Source organism: Homalodisca vitripennis, chromosome 8, assembly GCF_021130785.1.
Source record: "Homalodisca vitripennis isolate AUS2020 chromosome 8, UT_GWSS_2.1, whole genome shotgun sequence".
Classification (NCBI taxonomy): Eukaryota; Metazoa; Arthropoda; class Insecta; order Hemiptera; family Cicadellidae; genus Homalodisca; species Homalodisca vitripennis.
This window is the reverse complement of record NC_060214.1, coordinates 69,553,850-69,571,374: the sequence shown is the minus strand read 5'-3', so window position 1 is coordinate 69,571,374 and position 17,525 is coordinate 69,553,850. Positions and strand designations below refer to the sequence as shown.

At 37.0% G+C, this 17,525-nt stretch overlaps 1 protein-coding gene across 2 annotated transcripts in view; it reads left to right on the top strand.

Annotated features, from left to right (window-relative positions):
- The window catches only part of LOC124367696 (inositol-trisphosphate 3-kinase homolog), a 255,077-nt gene that overhangs the window by 132,985 nt on the left and 104,567 nt on the right, over positions 1 to 17,525 (top strand). The window contains exon 1 of one of the 2 annotated variants that reach the window (XM_046824746.1): positions 11,279 to 11,335. The exons of the other annotated variant lie outside the window; for it this stretch is intronic. Within the exon in view, the coding sequence (XP_046680702.1) occupies positions 11,294 to 11,335 (42 nt within the window). The 5' untranslated portion in view covers positions 11,279 to 11,293. Of the gene's footprint in view, positions 1 to 11,278; positions 11,336 to 17,525 lie in introns of those variants that run through there. 2 annotated transcript variants of the gene reach the window in all.

Here is a 17,525-nt window from a genome sequence, read left to right as displayed (position 1 = left end):
CCAAAAGGTTTTTGTTTTAATAGGCGACGATCTTCTTATTCTACTATGTTCAAGATTCTTTATAATGTTCGTTGTACACGGTAGATTATTTAAAACAATTTAGAATAACATACATTTGGTACTGTGGTATGTAGAAAACGGTAACACAACGTTTCAAGCTCTGTTTTAGTTTTAATGTTGAATTTAGCTTCAGTTCATCTTCCCATTAGTGCAGCTTCTGGAATGTGACGCTGTCGCAGACTTGAATCCTGGAATCTGGGTTATGTTTTTTTGATTAGACGACGTGGTATGTCGTGTTTGGATTTCTTCAGAAAAACATGACTCCAGATTCCAGGAGTCAAGTATGTGATAGTGTCAGATTCCATACGCTGCCTCCATAAAAGGAAGGTAGACTTGAGCTAATCTCAACACTTGCAATGAATTAGCTCTTCCCGTTATAGCTACGTTAGGTGCACTGTTTTAGATCGCACCTGAAGAAGAGTGCAGATACACGGTTCTGAAACGTGGAGTTTAAATTTGTATTTGAGGGTTTTCAGTAACCCTCTTTGTATTCGTCAAATGGTACACGAAAACCGATTTTAGTGGCTCACTCTCAGTATTAGGCTAAGGCTCACATGAACTTACGATAATATTGTTTATATGTACTGTCTTCTACGTCAACTGTTAATAAACAGTGTTAAAAAAAGTCTTTCAAAGATTTGCTGACAAGGAATGAAAGGGATAAGTGACTTGACATTAGTCGTAGTTGTAGCAGAGCTCTTGGACATTGGAAACATAGTTTGGCGAGGTCATCGACAACGTTAGGTCATTACGTTAGTAACCATCACTTTTTCTGCTATTAGTGCAATTCAAAAATGTGTGTAAATATTGCTCTTGGCATTTCTGTGTACTTTACCTCCATAAACAGTGGACAAAGCCTCGATTCTCTTGATATTTTGTGTTTGGAATTTGAAGTAGGTATCATGACGAAAAATCTCAATGTTAGTTTTTGCTATATGCCTCCAATACTCAAGATCTTTTACGATTTGAATAAACTTTCGTAGGCACTGATAGAAAATGTCGTAAAATTCTGTAAATGCTTAAGAGGATCAAAAAATGAGGTCTGTCGGAGTTGCGGACAAGTGTAATAGGGGCGGGGGGGGTGTTAAGGAAGGACATTACTGAGTAAATAAGGCTCATTCCTCTCGAAGCTAGGCTGTATGTAACCTATTATGCGGGGTTTCATTCAAATGTATATATGTATAAGTTTTATAAAATTGGTACCATGCATCTGAGATTGAAAGTTATAATTTATGGTGTATTTATTTAGTTGTATGATGGTGATTTAAATATTAATAAACCGTCGTTTTAAGTGTGTGAAGTATCGTTCATGTCTATCCCATTTCTAATCCACCAAAAATTAACGTGGCTGACAATCTATTTCATTTTTAGGAAGATTTCCTCTGGCGATTTACAAAAGAAAATAAAAGAAAAAAAGGTTGTGCGCTTATACAGTGCGAATTGGCTCTCAGACCGTGGACTAAAACAGAAGTGGAGTCGGATTTAAACAAAAGAGCCTGCAGCTACGCTTTGAAGTAAACGTTCCGTACAACTTTTATATTTTATTAACATTTTCATTTATACTTTAAATTTTTTTCTATACTTTAATACTCTCCAGCTTATACAAATGACAAAGAACATACAAATTCCACTTGTTGCTTTTTTTTGTATTGTATCATTTATATTTCGGTGGTCATAGAACAGGAGTTAGTTGTATGTCTCCAGAGACTAGATGGGAGTGAATGAATGAATTACTGAATCTCTTCAGGTGTATTAACCAACATCTATCTAGTTTTATAAATAAGATCTCAGTATATACTGTAATCTGTAAAATATTAGTTGGAGTAAACTGTGTTGAACGAGGCTTATTGAAGATTACCGATAGGTTGTAATAACCATCAACTCCTAACAAGGAATCTCAAAATATCAAGTTTTGCATGTAAATACAAACGTTTTTATATCAAAGGTGGCCTTTTTACCTTTTCAATTAATCAGAACTTGTAGTGGTCGTATAATATCTGCGTAGTCGTGATAACTTTACTGAATTACTAATAAAATCAGTAACAAGCAAAATTCTTTATCGAAGCTATTTATTATAAGTAAGGCTTGTAGTAGATGTAGGATCATTATAACCAGTGTCCACTCGATGTGCAAATTCAGCTGACGCATTATTCTTCACAACGGCTCAGCCTTATTTCTCATGAAACAGATCAAGGATTAGGTAAACAAACCAGAGAATATTCTAAAAGTGGCAATGAAGCTAATAATATTACTAAGTATATCACTTAATTGAGTATTAATTTTTTTTTTTTTTTTTGAACTGTTGAAGAGCGATCTGTTGTAAAATCAAGTAACTGAGTGTATCAGTCAAAAATTATAGAACACATTTCATGACAAGGTAGTTGAATTTAAAAAAAAGAAAACTAAGTCAGTTAGGCTTTGTAATTCAGTTAATGTGCATATGCTAATTTTTAACTCATTGTTAATATTATTCTACCACAAAAATGCTAGAAATATGGCTGAGAAACATAAGTTAGCTAATGGTTCTCTAAGCAATTATATATGTTAGATCAACTATACAAATGCAATACTCCTATAGGTTTTCGTTCCTTCGCTAAACAGATTTTCTCTGTGTGCTTTGGGTACAAAGAGGATCAATAAACAGCTCAAAACACAAATTTAGCTACTTTAACACAAAACGTACAAACGAGTTTTTTTTTACTTTTGTAATCTTCCAAAAACAAGACTGTAATGCAATTATGAACAAAAAATCTTTGTAATTATGTTATCTTTACATTTGAATACTGTTATTGTTTGGTGATGTAATTGAGCGTCATTAAAATTATGATATAAACTGCTTTGGCTAATGAGAGATAGTGAGAGCAAAACTGTGATATTGTAATTGTAAAAGTAACTTATCCACGTAGGTCCTGGCAGGAAGTCGCCTCGATGTGTTACGGGTAGAACAGGAACTACCCAGAAACATTGAAAATACCACTATTTTTCTTTATTGTTTCCATGGAAATACTTAATGTCGACATTGTTTCTATCATAACAGGCTGGACAAAGTTTGTTTCTGTCAATCTGTCCAACGATATCTTGAAAGTAGTCCAAATAAACTGACGTAAGACTTGAAATTTTGCATGAAACTTCAATTCTACTTAGACAATACTGAGTTTGATGATAGTGTATGTCACTTCATGGGGTTTGGATGAGCGTCATTGGAGCCTATCAGTCAGTAGTTAGGCCGGAAAACTTTCTCTTTTATCTGTCGGAGAGGTGTAAAAACTTCTTTTCTGTATGAATGTCTATATTACCTATCTGTTTGCAGGGCATCTTGAAAGTTTGATGAGCTATAGATTTGAAATTGGAGATGCAACCTCAGCGTAGTCTTACGCGACACGTGGTGTGGCGTATTCCTACCTTGTAATATCAACTACAATTCATTGAATTTCTGTTATTTGACTACACGCAGGTACTATACTTGCATTAGCAATATGTGAATAAAGTATCATTAGGCAAATATTTTAACTTTCCTTAATTTTTGTTGCATCTCATTAAATACTACTTTTTAGATACACTACACAAGGAAAAGGAGCCAATGAGAGAACCTTTTCTTCCGACCCTCAAGTTCCATTAAAAGGTTTGAACCGGAGGCGACAACACATTTACTATGCGCGGGAAACCTATTGTGTGGATTGGAGGCGAGGATGGGAGAAAAAGTAATACGCTTTAATTTCATTCAATAACTTTTATTTCAACACTATTAGTCATTTTTCTATTAAAAATAGTGTTTGTTATCTTTACTCGCGTGACTTACAACAATACAGTCTTGTGTTTGTTTTGCCGCTTGGAGTGGTTACGATGATGATGACGTCACATGCACTATCAGCGTTGTAGATCTATAGAGTCGGCTACTCAGTGTGTGTGCAATATGTACATAGTTACATCACGGTTGCAACTATGATCTAGCTACAAAGAAGCTTTCATGGCATTTCGTTCGAAGACTTTTGTGTGTTAGATTTTAATAATTAATATTTGGAAATATATTTTTGTCGGAATTCAGCAAGAAGGAAAGAAAATTGGAGTGAAGGTGCATGAGGCTAAATAAAATAAACGTTGTACACACTTTTTATGTGAGCGTGACTATTGTTCTACTGTGAGAAACATGAAACATTGGGTAATATTTTTTCCAAAATATGGTGTACATTAGTAAAAACACACAAGTAAAGGTGTGATCTGAACTAAACAGTACTGTGCTTGGAACAGGGGAATTATTATCTCTTGAAGAATATATATACACAATGTGCAGTAAATTCATTCCTATGTAGATAGCTGAGTCTAAATTATGAAATTAACATAGTAATCTACTATTATACAATAACCATGTGCTTGTTTTTTGCGAGTAAACGTGTCTCTTCCAATTCTGATAAGTGAAGGCGTGGAGTTTTACCTCTAAATTTAATTACAAAGGTAAATTATTGATAATAATTTCAGTCATATGTCATCAGGGATTTTTTAAACTCTAATTCTCCCCACTGGCTAATAATGACTCTTGACCAGTCCCTTGAAAACAGTGTCTAAAACAGCTCTAAAACACGAGCTTGCAGCACTTGAGAAGAAAAACAAAGAAAATCCCAAATGAAACTCTGATTACTTCAAGGAATGTATAATATTTGTAGTCCACTGAGTCTGATGTAGTCTTATAAACCAGTTGTTTGGAGGTACAATTTAAGGCCTACGATATACCTGTGCACAACCTCCTTGGTTGGCAGGGAACCACTAAAGATGTATAAAACAAATTTCGATGTTGGACCATTGGCATTTAACTTTGGAAAGTAGTACTTACTGTTTACCGGAAACAATACTGTCAGGACACCACTGAATATTAGCTTGTAAAACAGTTATGTTATGTCGTGATCTTAGCTTGCGAGAATGACATAATTGGTCACTAACTAGCTAGAGGTGAGAAATTATGGAATGAATGAGAATAGAGGGTTGAAATATTGTGTATATATAAATGAGGTACTGGAAGGAATGAATGGCAGAAGTTATTTAATTTAGTTGTGTTTAATTAAATTAACGATTGTGATACAATGATCATATTGTAATTTTTGCAATAAAGAGATGTTTGTTATTATTTCAGAATATGCCTTGATCTGAGCTAGTAACGATTTTAATTTGCAAGAAAGGTATTTATGCCGCTTGCGTTTAGTTTATTCTTAGCTAGTAGGATGTATTTACCTTCGTATGCAGGTTGCGCCACGATCGTCACTAGTACCAAGTTTATGCTGGGATCGTAGCATGCAAGAAAGTTATTCCATAATATGAGCTAGATACAAAATTATGCCGGGATTATACATGGAAGCAGAATAAATCCGCACGGTTTATGAATTTCGGATTTTTAAATCCGATTTCTTAATTTTACTAGAAGTAATAATAGTCTATGTTAATATCACTGTGAAACCTGTAAATTCTTGACGTGTATTCAGCAAGGGACTAACCTGTGCGTGCACACAAATCGGTGTGGGTGGTGGTGTGAATAGCTATCTCAATCACATGTTGTTTACGAAGTTAATTAACTGAGCAGCACGGATCATGCCTCGCGCTCAGAATAATTTGAATTGAAAATCAATTCGTAGAAGAGCAGGTTGTGCTTAATTAACTGGAACAGAAATAAAATTTTCGTACACATCTAGCATTTTTAAGCTAAACATTGATATATGTATGGGGTTTAAGTGAGTTTGTAGTAGAATATACAAATAGAGAGAATGGCATTTTCCTTTCATTCAAGGCTCTCCTGGATATCTGAATAGATGGAAAACCGGTTCATGACAAACATTCTGTATCTCATCTTCTCCCAGGTATACGTGATGATGATCAATTTGAAGATCAACCTATCAATGTTCTGTTCATGTGGAAATTTTAAAATGAACTTTGTAATTTCACTTTTCCAAAAATCAATTTTAGAATTAAATTGGCTTGGAATCGTTAAACTGAAATTAAATACTTTAATGTATTGTTGTTTGCTTGGCACCAGCCGTTTGGAACCATTGGGTTAATCGTTGGTTTTTTTCAGACTACGATGAGTTTGCTTTTAAGCTATTTCAGGCGGAGATGAGAAGTGTCAAACATTAATAAATTATGCCACGCTATACTTGTGTGGTGTAAGTGAATAATAACAATCGTATATAAAATACTTAAAGGTGGATATAAAATATATGAAGTACGGGTGTTTTTTAATCCACCTCAACATCGGTAAGATCGAGGATTGTCTTCAAAATTTGATTTAGAGAAATATTGGTGGTTCCTAGGATTAAATCCGCATTGATATCGGTTTTGCAATATTTTAGCAGTACCGAAAACCGGAGGAAAAATAGTTTCCTTGGGCCTACATTTAAAATTAGAAGAATTTGGCATTTCGAATATTTTCCATGCTTAAGAAGGAATATTGGATTATTCCAGTAGTATCGATCAAAACATTTATATTACAACATCTGTTTGGTCTGTCCGCGACCCGATCACGTGTACATGATGCACGATCACAATCACAACGCGGCACAGTACTGCGACATACGAGTAATATCCAAATCGAATGAACGATATACATTGTGATTTCAACAATAACAAAATACTATGTAGCACAGCATGGGCTGATTCACAAAAAATATATGTTTAGACTACGAAATATTTGTATGTATTATTGATTACTATTCTATTTTCGTTACAATCAATGCATACGCGTACATTAGAAAATATTCAATTCTGCTTTTATAATGTTGTCATTATTGCAGATTACAAACTTGATTCACAGTTTTCTATTTTCGAACAACACATTGGAACTGGAATCCAACCAGATAAATGGATTCTTTTGTTAAGGCAATTCTTCGTCAACGGCACATTTTGACTTTGTGCTACGATTGATCGGAAATGAATGCAAAACTCTAATATCGTGTTTTTGTCCGACTATTCGTTCTGGTTCTTTGTTGAGGCACGGCGATAGTTCTTGCCGCGTATACTTGTTTCTTGTGCTTCCAATGGTCTTTCCTCACCAGATTATGCCATGTCGTTTATTAGTGCCATTTCGTTAAGCCGCGCCTGTTCACCAGCACGATCCTAAAGACGTGCCGCGGCGCGCGATTTGATGACCTATATCGCGCATTTGCTAACAGTGCAGTCGTTTTTTTTTTTTTTTTTTTTTTTGAACGATAACGAGCAGTATATAACTGCCATATTTCCCATTGGCCGTTCGGAATCGAGTTCAAAGCCAAGCTCTCGGGAATCGACCGTACTAGTTACTGAGAATAAAATGCTTGCCAAATTCAAAATGGGCTTTCAAGAATTTTCACACTAGGTGTGTGTGGCTTCGCTAAGTTTCGAGGTTATGGCTTAATACGTATTCTCGCCGGAATCCTAGTGGCATATACCTCCAATTGTCTGAAAGGCTGTCTTAACCTAAGTACCACTGAAAGTTACTAACCAGGGGGGTGGGGATATATCGTTCACTAAATCCAAGTTTGATGAAAAACATCCCTTGTGAAAATGTAGATTCTTAAGAATTTCAAATCTGTACGTGAAATGTTCCAGAAATATCCCCGAGTGATATAAAAAGTGAGTGAAATATCACCAATCAACTCGAATTGCCTATATAAAAATGAAGCTTCGCGTAAATTTTAAAACCTGTAGCTGGAGTTTACCAATCACCATCATCGATCTTGCAAATGTAGAAATAAAGGTTTGTCCAAATTTTTACTTCGTTCTCGAATTATCCTGTAGGTAAACAGACAGACAGAAGAGAAATTTTGCCAGCCGGCACGAGATGTCGTTTAATAATTTAGAATAACTTTAAATCAACTAATGAGGGAAGAAAAGGAGTAATGCATATTTATTGAGCTAAAAATGTCCTTGAAACTTTGTCAAGCCTATCCTATTAATACAATATTATTCTAATTTTTGTACTTCAAATTCAATTTTAAAATCCTTATCTAAGCAGGCGGATTCATTCTGCTTCTATGTATGATCCCGGCATAATTTTTTATCTAGCTAATATCATGGAATAACTTTCTTGCATGCTACGATCCCAGCATAATCCTTAACCGTGTACAAGTAAATCAAAATTACTGTAAGTTCCGCTAACATAACTTTTTATGTAACTTATCTAATTGATACACCCCGGCCACATTAATTTTAAATTAGTACATACACAAGACAAATCTCATAAATACGAATTATTTCAAAATTTACCTGGGCAAAGGGGTAAAAGAAACACTCACCTTGCAGGAGCTTACGGGCAAGAAGACTGAAAATTGTATTGCTGGTCACATATACCAATTTTTGATTTCTGGTAAGTGAACCATACATTTCAAACTGTACTATGTAAAAGTTAGTAAAATATTACACTGTATAGCATTCATATTTAAAGCTCTCAATAATTTATTGTTGGATAAAATATTTCTTATGCCAAATGAATATATACATAAAATAGCTAAATACGGTACAGAGTTAATGAGTTTTTATAAGCACAAGTACATATTCACATTAAGTGATGATAATTAGCATGGGTGTTTTATTTCTCATTATTCATGTATAATGTATAATGATTAAACCATGCGCTTTTTTAAGCGCAGAACAAACAAAACCGTATTAATTTCTCCAACAAGGAATATGTTTTTTCCATCAGATTGCTTCATTTGAAGTTTGTGACAATCTAATTATACATAACCGAATTATTTTGTTATTTTAAATGGCGTTCAAAAACGCAGATAAGTATACAATCGTCCGTCATTTATAAATGTCGTTATTTTTTGTTACAGATGTAAAACTTCTCATATTGCTAAAACATCATGAGTGTTATTACAGCAATTACAGTTTTAATGTAAGGATTCATGATGCCAAAATGACATTCAGGATGACTTATCCCAGTTCATTGTTGCGCATCTCAGAACGTCATGTGATATGTAGATTCATTCAGTGAGTCACTCACTATAAGCCGGTTCTTCAAAATGAGTCACTCCTGAGCTGACCGCGAGTCACTAAATCGTTGGAAGCGGTATCATCCTACTAATCTGTAGTCACCCAGCTGTCACAATGGCACATTGTTTAGTTTGACGTAGATATGTCCTATATTTGGCCAGTTTATCATTCGGACGCTTTCATGTGATCGATGACAATGCCTTGAAGATTGTTGTAATTTTCCAACGCCTATGTGGGTTCAATATTTTTACTGGAGGTTACAACCAAGAACCACGACTGAAGTGAGTGTTGAAGTGTGTGTGGTATGCTCAAGTACAAGGAGGCTGGATGAAGAGCCTTGGTGACGTTGAGGCTATGCCAAGAACATTCTGTGCCTTCTTCAAGAGCCTTGACTTTTAACGCCTCTGTTGGACCAGTCGCCAAGGAGTAGTGACTTGAAATGTCAGCGCGCTCGAATAAACCCTTTCTTGTATGCCTGGCGTAGTCGTATTTAGCGCCTTCCTAAAATACGCCGGGCCCGCGTAGTGCCATTTGTGACAAAGGGGCTGGTGACGTCGTGAAGGGCGTGACGTACGCGGAGGAAAGGCGAGAGGGTCGAGATGACTCGAGTTACCGGACATTCTCATGCAGAACGGGGGTCAGGGAGTGCGTCACTAGCATCGCGGTTCAACGGCCCAGCTACCGCCTCGACAACATCGTTGAAAACCGATCGAGGAAAACGTCAAAAACGCGTACAAGAACTTATTTTGGTTTATTGACAATGATCCATTTAACCAGTGATATGAATTTCTTCATAAAAGTTTGCTCAATTGATCCTTTGGAAGAGGTATTTGCCAATTATTCAGATCCAAAAGAAAATTCCAGATAACGCATTATTTGGAATTTCGTCTACATCGTGTTATTTTTCGTTCATCATCTCGCGGCGTAGAATTTGTACACATTACTACTATACACGGCAGTTCACACGTGTAACATTGGTAAAAAAAAACTTCTTAAAGATACCACTGCCCCATAAATGCCTTCATTTTCCTACGAACTTTAGTGCAAATGTGCAGCTGACTGTGTACCATCCGCAAAATCAATCACAGCATCCAAATCCTTATCTTCTTTCTTAACGGAGAATCTATAGTAAGATATTCTTTATCGTGAAGGTAAGTTATGATAAGCTCCCAAAACGACATAGTGGCAGGCTTCTGAGAATCAGGTTCGATAGGGCTGAGGTTCAAATCCTTGGGTTTAAATTTCGAAGGGAATATCCCATCAAACTTTACTGAGTGAAAAATCTATTAAATGCTATAAATGTACATGGTAAGAAACAAGCGTCCAACCACGACCAGTGGATAGATAAAATAGGGCTTATTCTATTTCAACCGATGTTTCTTGTAGTTCTGAAATTTTACTTCTTTATACAGCATAGAAATACGCTATATAATAGCATATAAATCGTTGTATCGCTCTCTTATTTATTTCGGATTTCAAGACTATACTACGCATATTCAAATAAATCACGTAAGTCTCTCTTAAAAATGTCAAAGCGATATCCAGTGGTCAGCCCTAGTACTGTCATCGAGGAGACAGTACAGCAATAGCGAATTCTCCTGTCCAGTCCAAAAAATATCCAAAGTAGCGTTAGTACCAGGACCGGTCAACAGAATTCGCTAGTATTTCGTTACGTCCCATAAATGGTAGTTCCTAGGTCTAGCCGTCGGATCGCACTGTACACAGTGTTTCAGTGAGAATTCTGTGTTTTATCTTTTATGTGCGGGTAAGTTTGAATTCTTTTTGGTCCTACCGCATAGCCGTCCGTCTTTATTCCAACTATAGACAGAGGAGTAAGCTATCACTCATTTATTACTAAATACTAAGAATTGTGGTTGATAACAATTTAAATTTACTTCATCCCGATATCCTTCAGCGCGCACACTCGATAAGGCCTGTTTAAAAACAATTTTTTGTCCTTTTGGCAGCTACATGCCGGGTTCTACAAATTTGCCGCGATAGCCCTGACAAAAAGTCAGATAACTTTACAAAGCACAGGGTTTCGAAACGTTGCCTGGATTATCAGTCCGATAACGATCAGGACACGTGCCTCGTTTTGCTGACAATCCTCTACTGAAATACATAAGCGATAAGATATTGGAGTCAGAAAAAGTGAAATAAATCAGAAGCTGAAGAAGCAAGTGTTGCTATGGAGTTTCTGATAGCATTTCCTGTTGGCGAACCCCGAGATGACGCAAATGCCCCCAGATAGTCCCCAGTCTCGTCCGGCCTGCCGCCGACCATGCGCACTCTACTTGTAGGTCTCGGTCTCCATTCTCTAGAGGTTTGTACATTTGTGTTCTTAGTAGGAATCCCGTAGCGGGTCCACTGTAAGAGTGATCAATCCAAGTGGTTAAATACTCTATTCGCCTGTGCAAACCAACCTTCATGTCTGTCCTTCCTTTTGGTCCATTGCTCGTGTTATGAATCTTGGTGTTGGTTTTATGATTGGGTTACATGATTTTACTGCCCAATTTCGTGGCAATGCTAAACAAAAAATAAATGGGTTTTCAATTTTGTTGTCAAAACAAATCTTCTATTATACCAGTTACAAATTACTTCACTAAACGGAAGAAAAACAATTGTTTATTTATAACTGTTTATAATTGTTTTTGGGTCAAATTATGTTGTACGCCTTCACAGTAGTAATTGTTTTATAAAATCAATTACGTACAAAGGTCCTGTAATTATTATGAAGTAACGAAAATCTATTATATCGTACTTATTATTCTTGTATGTCTTTAGACTTCAGTAAAGAAGATGGGGTGAGAAAATTAAATAAACAATCACGAATAGCCTGTGAATGTGTATCCTTTAAGTGCTTGGTTTTACTTCTGTGTGTTGTATATCTTAAAAGTCGTAAATCAAAAACATTTTGATATCCATAATCGCTTATAAATGTAGGTTACTTATTTTTGTCTTAATTTACTTTTTCTCTAAATCACTGAATTTAGTGATTTTTTACAGCCTGCGTAATACGATTTTTCATTTTAACACTAAGCATTAATTTGTAATTAGTACAATCATTCATACAATATGAGTTTTACCAGTTAATGTTTAGTGTTGAAATAAACGAAACTGGGTGCCCCCGGTTTCTGACAGGTCGCGGATTTTTGTAGCTCTCGGCTTCTGGATGCTTCCGATTACTTGGTGCTCCTGGCGCTTGGGTGCTCCCGTCTTTTGACACGTCGCGGACCATTGTAGCTCTCGGCCTCTGGGTACTGGTGTTCTTAGCGCCTGATACCCCCGGCTTCTGACAGGTCGCGGATCTTTGTAGCTCTCGGCCTCTGGGTACTTCCGATTACTTGGTGTTCCTAGCGCCTGGGTGCCCCAGGCTTCTGACAGGTCGCGGACCTTTGTAACTCTCGGCCTCTGGGTACTTCCGATTACTTAGTGTTCCTAGCACCTGAGTGTCCCCGGCTTCTGACAGGTCGCGGACCTTTGTAGCTCTCGGCCTCTGAGTGCTTCTGATTACTTGGTGTCCCTGGCGCCTGTTTACCCCCACCTTCTGACAGGTCGCGGACCTTTTTAGCTCTCGGCCTTTGGGTGCTTCCGATTACTTGGTGTTCCTAGCGCCAGGGTGCCCCCGGCTCTTGACAGCTAACGGCCTGTTGGAGCTTCCAGATTCTAACATATCCAGCCCCTGGGAGCATATAATGCTTGTATATGCTTTTTAATCCTAGAATGCGCAAGATTCCTGCTCCTAAATAATTGATGACCTGACATTTCCAAACTCTAAGAGGTAGGAAGGTTTGGTTAAATTGCATTCGATATCATCTTGTATGATATTATCAACATTTATTTTTTATCCTTGTTATCATACCCTACATTAACATTTTTGACACACCAAAATTTGGTGAAGTTTGTAATATTGAACAATAACAATATTCAATAAATATATTAGTAACAATATTTTAACTACACGTGTTAGTAAAAATCGTTAGAATTTCAACCAATAAGTATTATTAATTGGTGCGTCTTTTACCCATGTTGCAACTAAACATATCCAGTATACGCGGCGTTGCGAGACATAACGAAACGAATATGACGTTCCCTTGCATCGGAACTGTTACCCAGAACCGCTCCACGCGTATCGCGAACTCGTTGCAACGGTTACGCGTCTGGAACGGTTTAGCCATAAATTATTGTTGCCATAGAATCAGTCGCTTTAATAATTTATAATACAGTAAAAAAAACTTTGTAATGCAATATCAGCTTGACAAAATAAAAAAATGGGTCTAAACACGAACACGGCCACCCTTGTAAATATTGGACATGACAAATGACCCTCCCCCCCCCCCAATAGAATTCACCAGTTAAGGTGCAGGCAGATGCGCACGTTCAGCTAAGTCTGCTTTAAATCCATAACGCAACAGAAATTGGTTCAAAACCTTAGTGGGTTTAACTAAATTAAACACTATAAATTTAGTCTACAAGAGGAATGGCATAAATATTGTTTATCTGTGGCTTAAAAGATACCAACGTGTTTCTTGTAGACGTTTTTCCCAATGTATTTCCGTTGTGTTGCTGGTTACGTAAAAATAAATATAATGGTGCCTTAAGCTACGGAGGCCGGGCCTGTGACCTCAGCTATCAGTGATAACACCGTGGTGATAAGCACGAGATGATTGTAGTCGTGTATTGACCTCTTATCAGTAAACTCCTCTTGTCAGCGTCCCCATGTTGACAGTTATCATGATCCTATCTGTTTATGAGTTGGATTCGTCCCATGTTATTTGGAGTACACTTTGTAAATATTGCCAGTTATTGTTTTCATGTCTGTTTAACGTTGTAAATATAAACTTGTCTAATTTTACTTCGCTCATATATGTACGTCACTTGCGCAGTGGTAAACAACTAAGCTCTTATTAAAGAATTTGCAATTAATTTAGACATTAGTTTATCCGAGGTTTGGATTCATCTAGGGTTCTGAATCCCAGATTCAGGAGTCCATTTATTTTATTTCCCATACGGCAAGCAGTGAGAAATCTCTCATTGCACTTAACGTTCAGATAACCGAGTTTGAAAGTTAACCCGTGTAGATACAATAACGAGAATTGCATGAAAATGTAACTTGTTTATTCTGCGTGTAGACATAAATAAAGCAAATAATTGACTAACAATTGCAAATAGGTCCATATGGATAACATCAAAAAGATTACCGGTTTTGGCGCTGTTCTACCAAAATGCATGCAAATTTGAAAACTCATAACTCTGAAACTTTGGATTCGACTAAAAACAAAGGTTAGTACAAGATAGGTATAAGTGTACTGTTTTTGATAATGTAATGTTAATCAATATAAAATATTGTAAAAAAAGGGTTGTTTATGTTGACGAATGTTAAGCATTGTCACACTAACAATCAGGTATGCCTTGAAGTGTCCAAAAACATACTCGTAGGATAAGTTAAAGGCTATTTTATGTACCAGGTAAAGTTAGGGCTAAGAAGCCCTCTGTAAAACATAACCTGGAGAGTCGAGACCAACGACTTTTAACAGCTGTATAAAACTGGCCAGCTGTTATAGTTAAAAGTGACTTTCGAAGTACCACCAATCGAACTACCAACACGGCCACCGGACAGATACAAGGACAGGATCGCTCAGTAGTCACCCATCCAAGGAGCAGCCGCGCTCGACGTTGGTTGAGTCGGTTCTCTTGTACCCACTGGACGAGACAGCGCCGCGCAGATTTAGAAATGAAAATATTTAGGATCGAACGAAAACCAAATGAAGTGACGCGCAATCAACCATTTTCCGGCAGTGGATTATCGTTAAACTATCTGTCTTATGACATAGGTAGTTAATTAGGTTACGCAGAGTTAATTGCTTCGGATTAAGAACTTACCACATCGCTCACTGAGGGCGTAGTCTTTTCTATTAGCTTTAGTTTCCTCGTCTGTTCTCCAGCATTATGTTGGACTTTAAATGCCGGGTTTTCGTTTTAATGATTAAAATGCAGAACTGCACAAATTATTGTTGTAAACATGTTTGTTGAAAGTTTAATGACAGTAAACGACATTTGATCATGGCAACCTAGTCAATACCTTACTATGACTGCCCAATTTCCTAAAAACCTTGCAGAGAAGCATCCCATACACTCAAATGTAGTATTGATTAAATATGATTTACATGCCGCTTTTTTTTATTAGAAACGTTGTAAAACGCTATAGTTGTACAAGTGTGGTATTAATAAATAAATGTTCTCTAAATTGTACATATCGATGTCCGTATGGCTTTAGTTTATGCATGTAAATGAAATACAACAAAATTCCTTCAACCAAACGGCTTATCGCCCATGTTTATTTATATTTGATTTGAATTTAATCCAGAGACTATTTGCCACATTCAGAGTTTTCTATTCAAAGTACTGAAATGTTTGTTCTGGAAGTTGGTTTAGTGGGTGTGCTATTTCAGTTAATTGAATTCCGATTCTCGTTTAAGACAGTAACTAGGGCATACCCCTGCTCTGTCGCGCGTCAGACCTGCCAACCCGATTCGCTCACTGTTCCCGCTTTTGTTGTTGGAAGGCGTATCGCTTTTTCTGGCAATTCTTTTCATTAGCTCAAGGACGAGTGTGTCCTTTGTGTGTGAGGCACCGTGGGCTCGCTACGTTCTCGAGTTTCAGGTTTGGTTTAAAACATCACTTTATGGTGGCTGCACTAGCGGACCACCATGGTAACTGTCAACATTTGGTTTAGTTTAGTTTAGAACAACTTATAATAATTTAGACATAAAAGTTCTACCTCTAAAATATAAGCCAATAATCGTGAAAATTTTAAATTTAGTTGTTTCTTGTGCAATAAATTTGAATCTTTACGATAAACTCGTAACTATATACATATAGTCACCACTAGGTATTTATTAGATCAAAATTTGTAACTAGCATAAAAATAACTAAAATCCACTTCGATAGATTTCCTAACGGGGGTTTTAGATAAGCGAGAAACATCTTAGTTCTTCCACCCTTCCCTATAAAAAAACGCACACAATACAGATTTAAGCTATAAAATAATTATGTCGCTAAACATGAGATCGTCGGCCGAAATAGGAATCTGTAACTTTTGGTGGGATGTCTAGGGGAAGTCTGGGATGTTTCAATGGGACGAACACATGTTTGATTCGTATAATGTTTTACGATTATGGGCTCTTATGATTAGTATTACGAGTATCTGTACTTAATGTCAGTGCACCAGATGTTTTTATCCAGTTTAAAAACATTGTAAAAAACCAGTTTTATAAAAATTATGTGAATTTTTAGTTCATTCTCTGCATTACTCTTTTTGATTGTAAATATGTTTACAATATAAAGATAAAGTTCCATTGTTATATTTTAAATATCTTTTGATCTGGAGAAATAAAAAAAGTTGCATAATTATTCCAATGTTAGAATTGTCTGTTTCTAGCAGACGAAATCCAATAAAAACAAGAAGCTATTTAGGAACCATCTTGTACAAGCTCTAGTTCTTTTTGTTGTATTGGAATGCAGTACATTATATGTTTGATTTATCATTAGTTTGGTTTTTGAGAAATGCGAGGAATATGGGGAAAAGGAATATCCTCAGACACGTTTACATTCCTTCATGATGTGCAGGCCACGTTACAAGTTGCTGTCTCTAAGTCTTCAGTGCTGAAACATGATTATACTGCACGCCATCGTGGGCAGAAGGAATGTAGACTAAATCCTAGAACGTGCCGGATAACACGTAGATCAAGTATCCAGTTCTGAAACAGAATTATACTGCATGGCACATGGGACGTGCTCACCTCGAATTGTGGGCAGCGAGAATGTGGACTGAATCTTAGGACGTGTCAGGTAGCAAGAAGATAGTCTCAAGTGCTAAAACAAAAGTAAACTGCAAAGCACATGGGACGTGCTCAGCTCAAATTGTGGGCAGCAGGAATGTGGACTCAATCTAGGACGTGCCAGGTAACAAGTAGATGAAGTCTCAAGTGCTAAAACAAAAGTGAACGCACAGCACTTGGGACGTGCTCACCTCAAATTTTGGGCAGCAAAAATGTGGACTGAATCTTAGGACGTGTCAGGTAGCAATAAGATAGTCTCAAGTGCTAAAACAAAAGTAAACTGCAAAGCACATGGGACGTGCTCAGCTCAAATTGTGGGCAGCAGGAATGTGGACTCAATCTAGGACGTGCCAGGTAACAAGTAGATGAAGTCTCAAGTGCTAAAACAAAAGTGAACTGCACAGCACTTGGGACGTGCTCACCTCAAATTGTGGGCAGCAGGAATGTGGACTGAAACTTAGGACGTGCCAGGTAGCAAGTAGATGAAGTCCCAAGTGCTAAAATAAAAGTAAACTGCAAAGCACATGGGACGTGCTCAGCTCAAATTGTGGGCAGCAGGAATGTGGACTCAATCTAGGACGTGCCAGGTAGCAAGTAGATGAAGTCTCAAGTGCTAAAACAAAAGTAAACTGCACAGCACTTGGGACGTGCTCACCTCAAATTGTGGGCAGT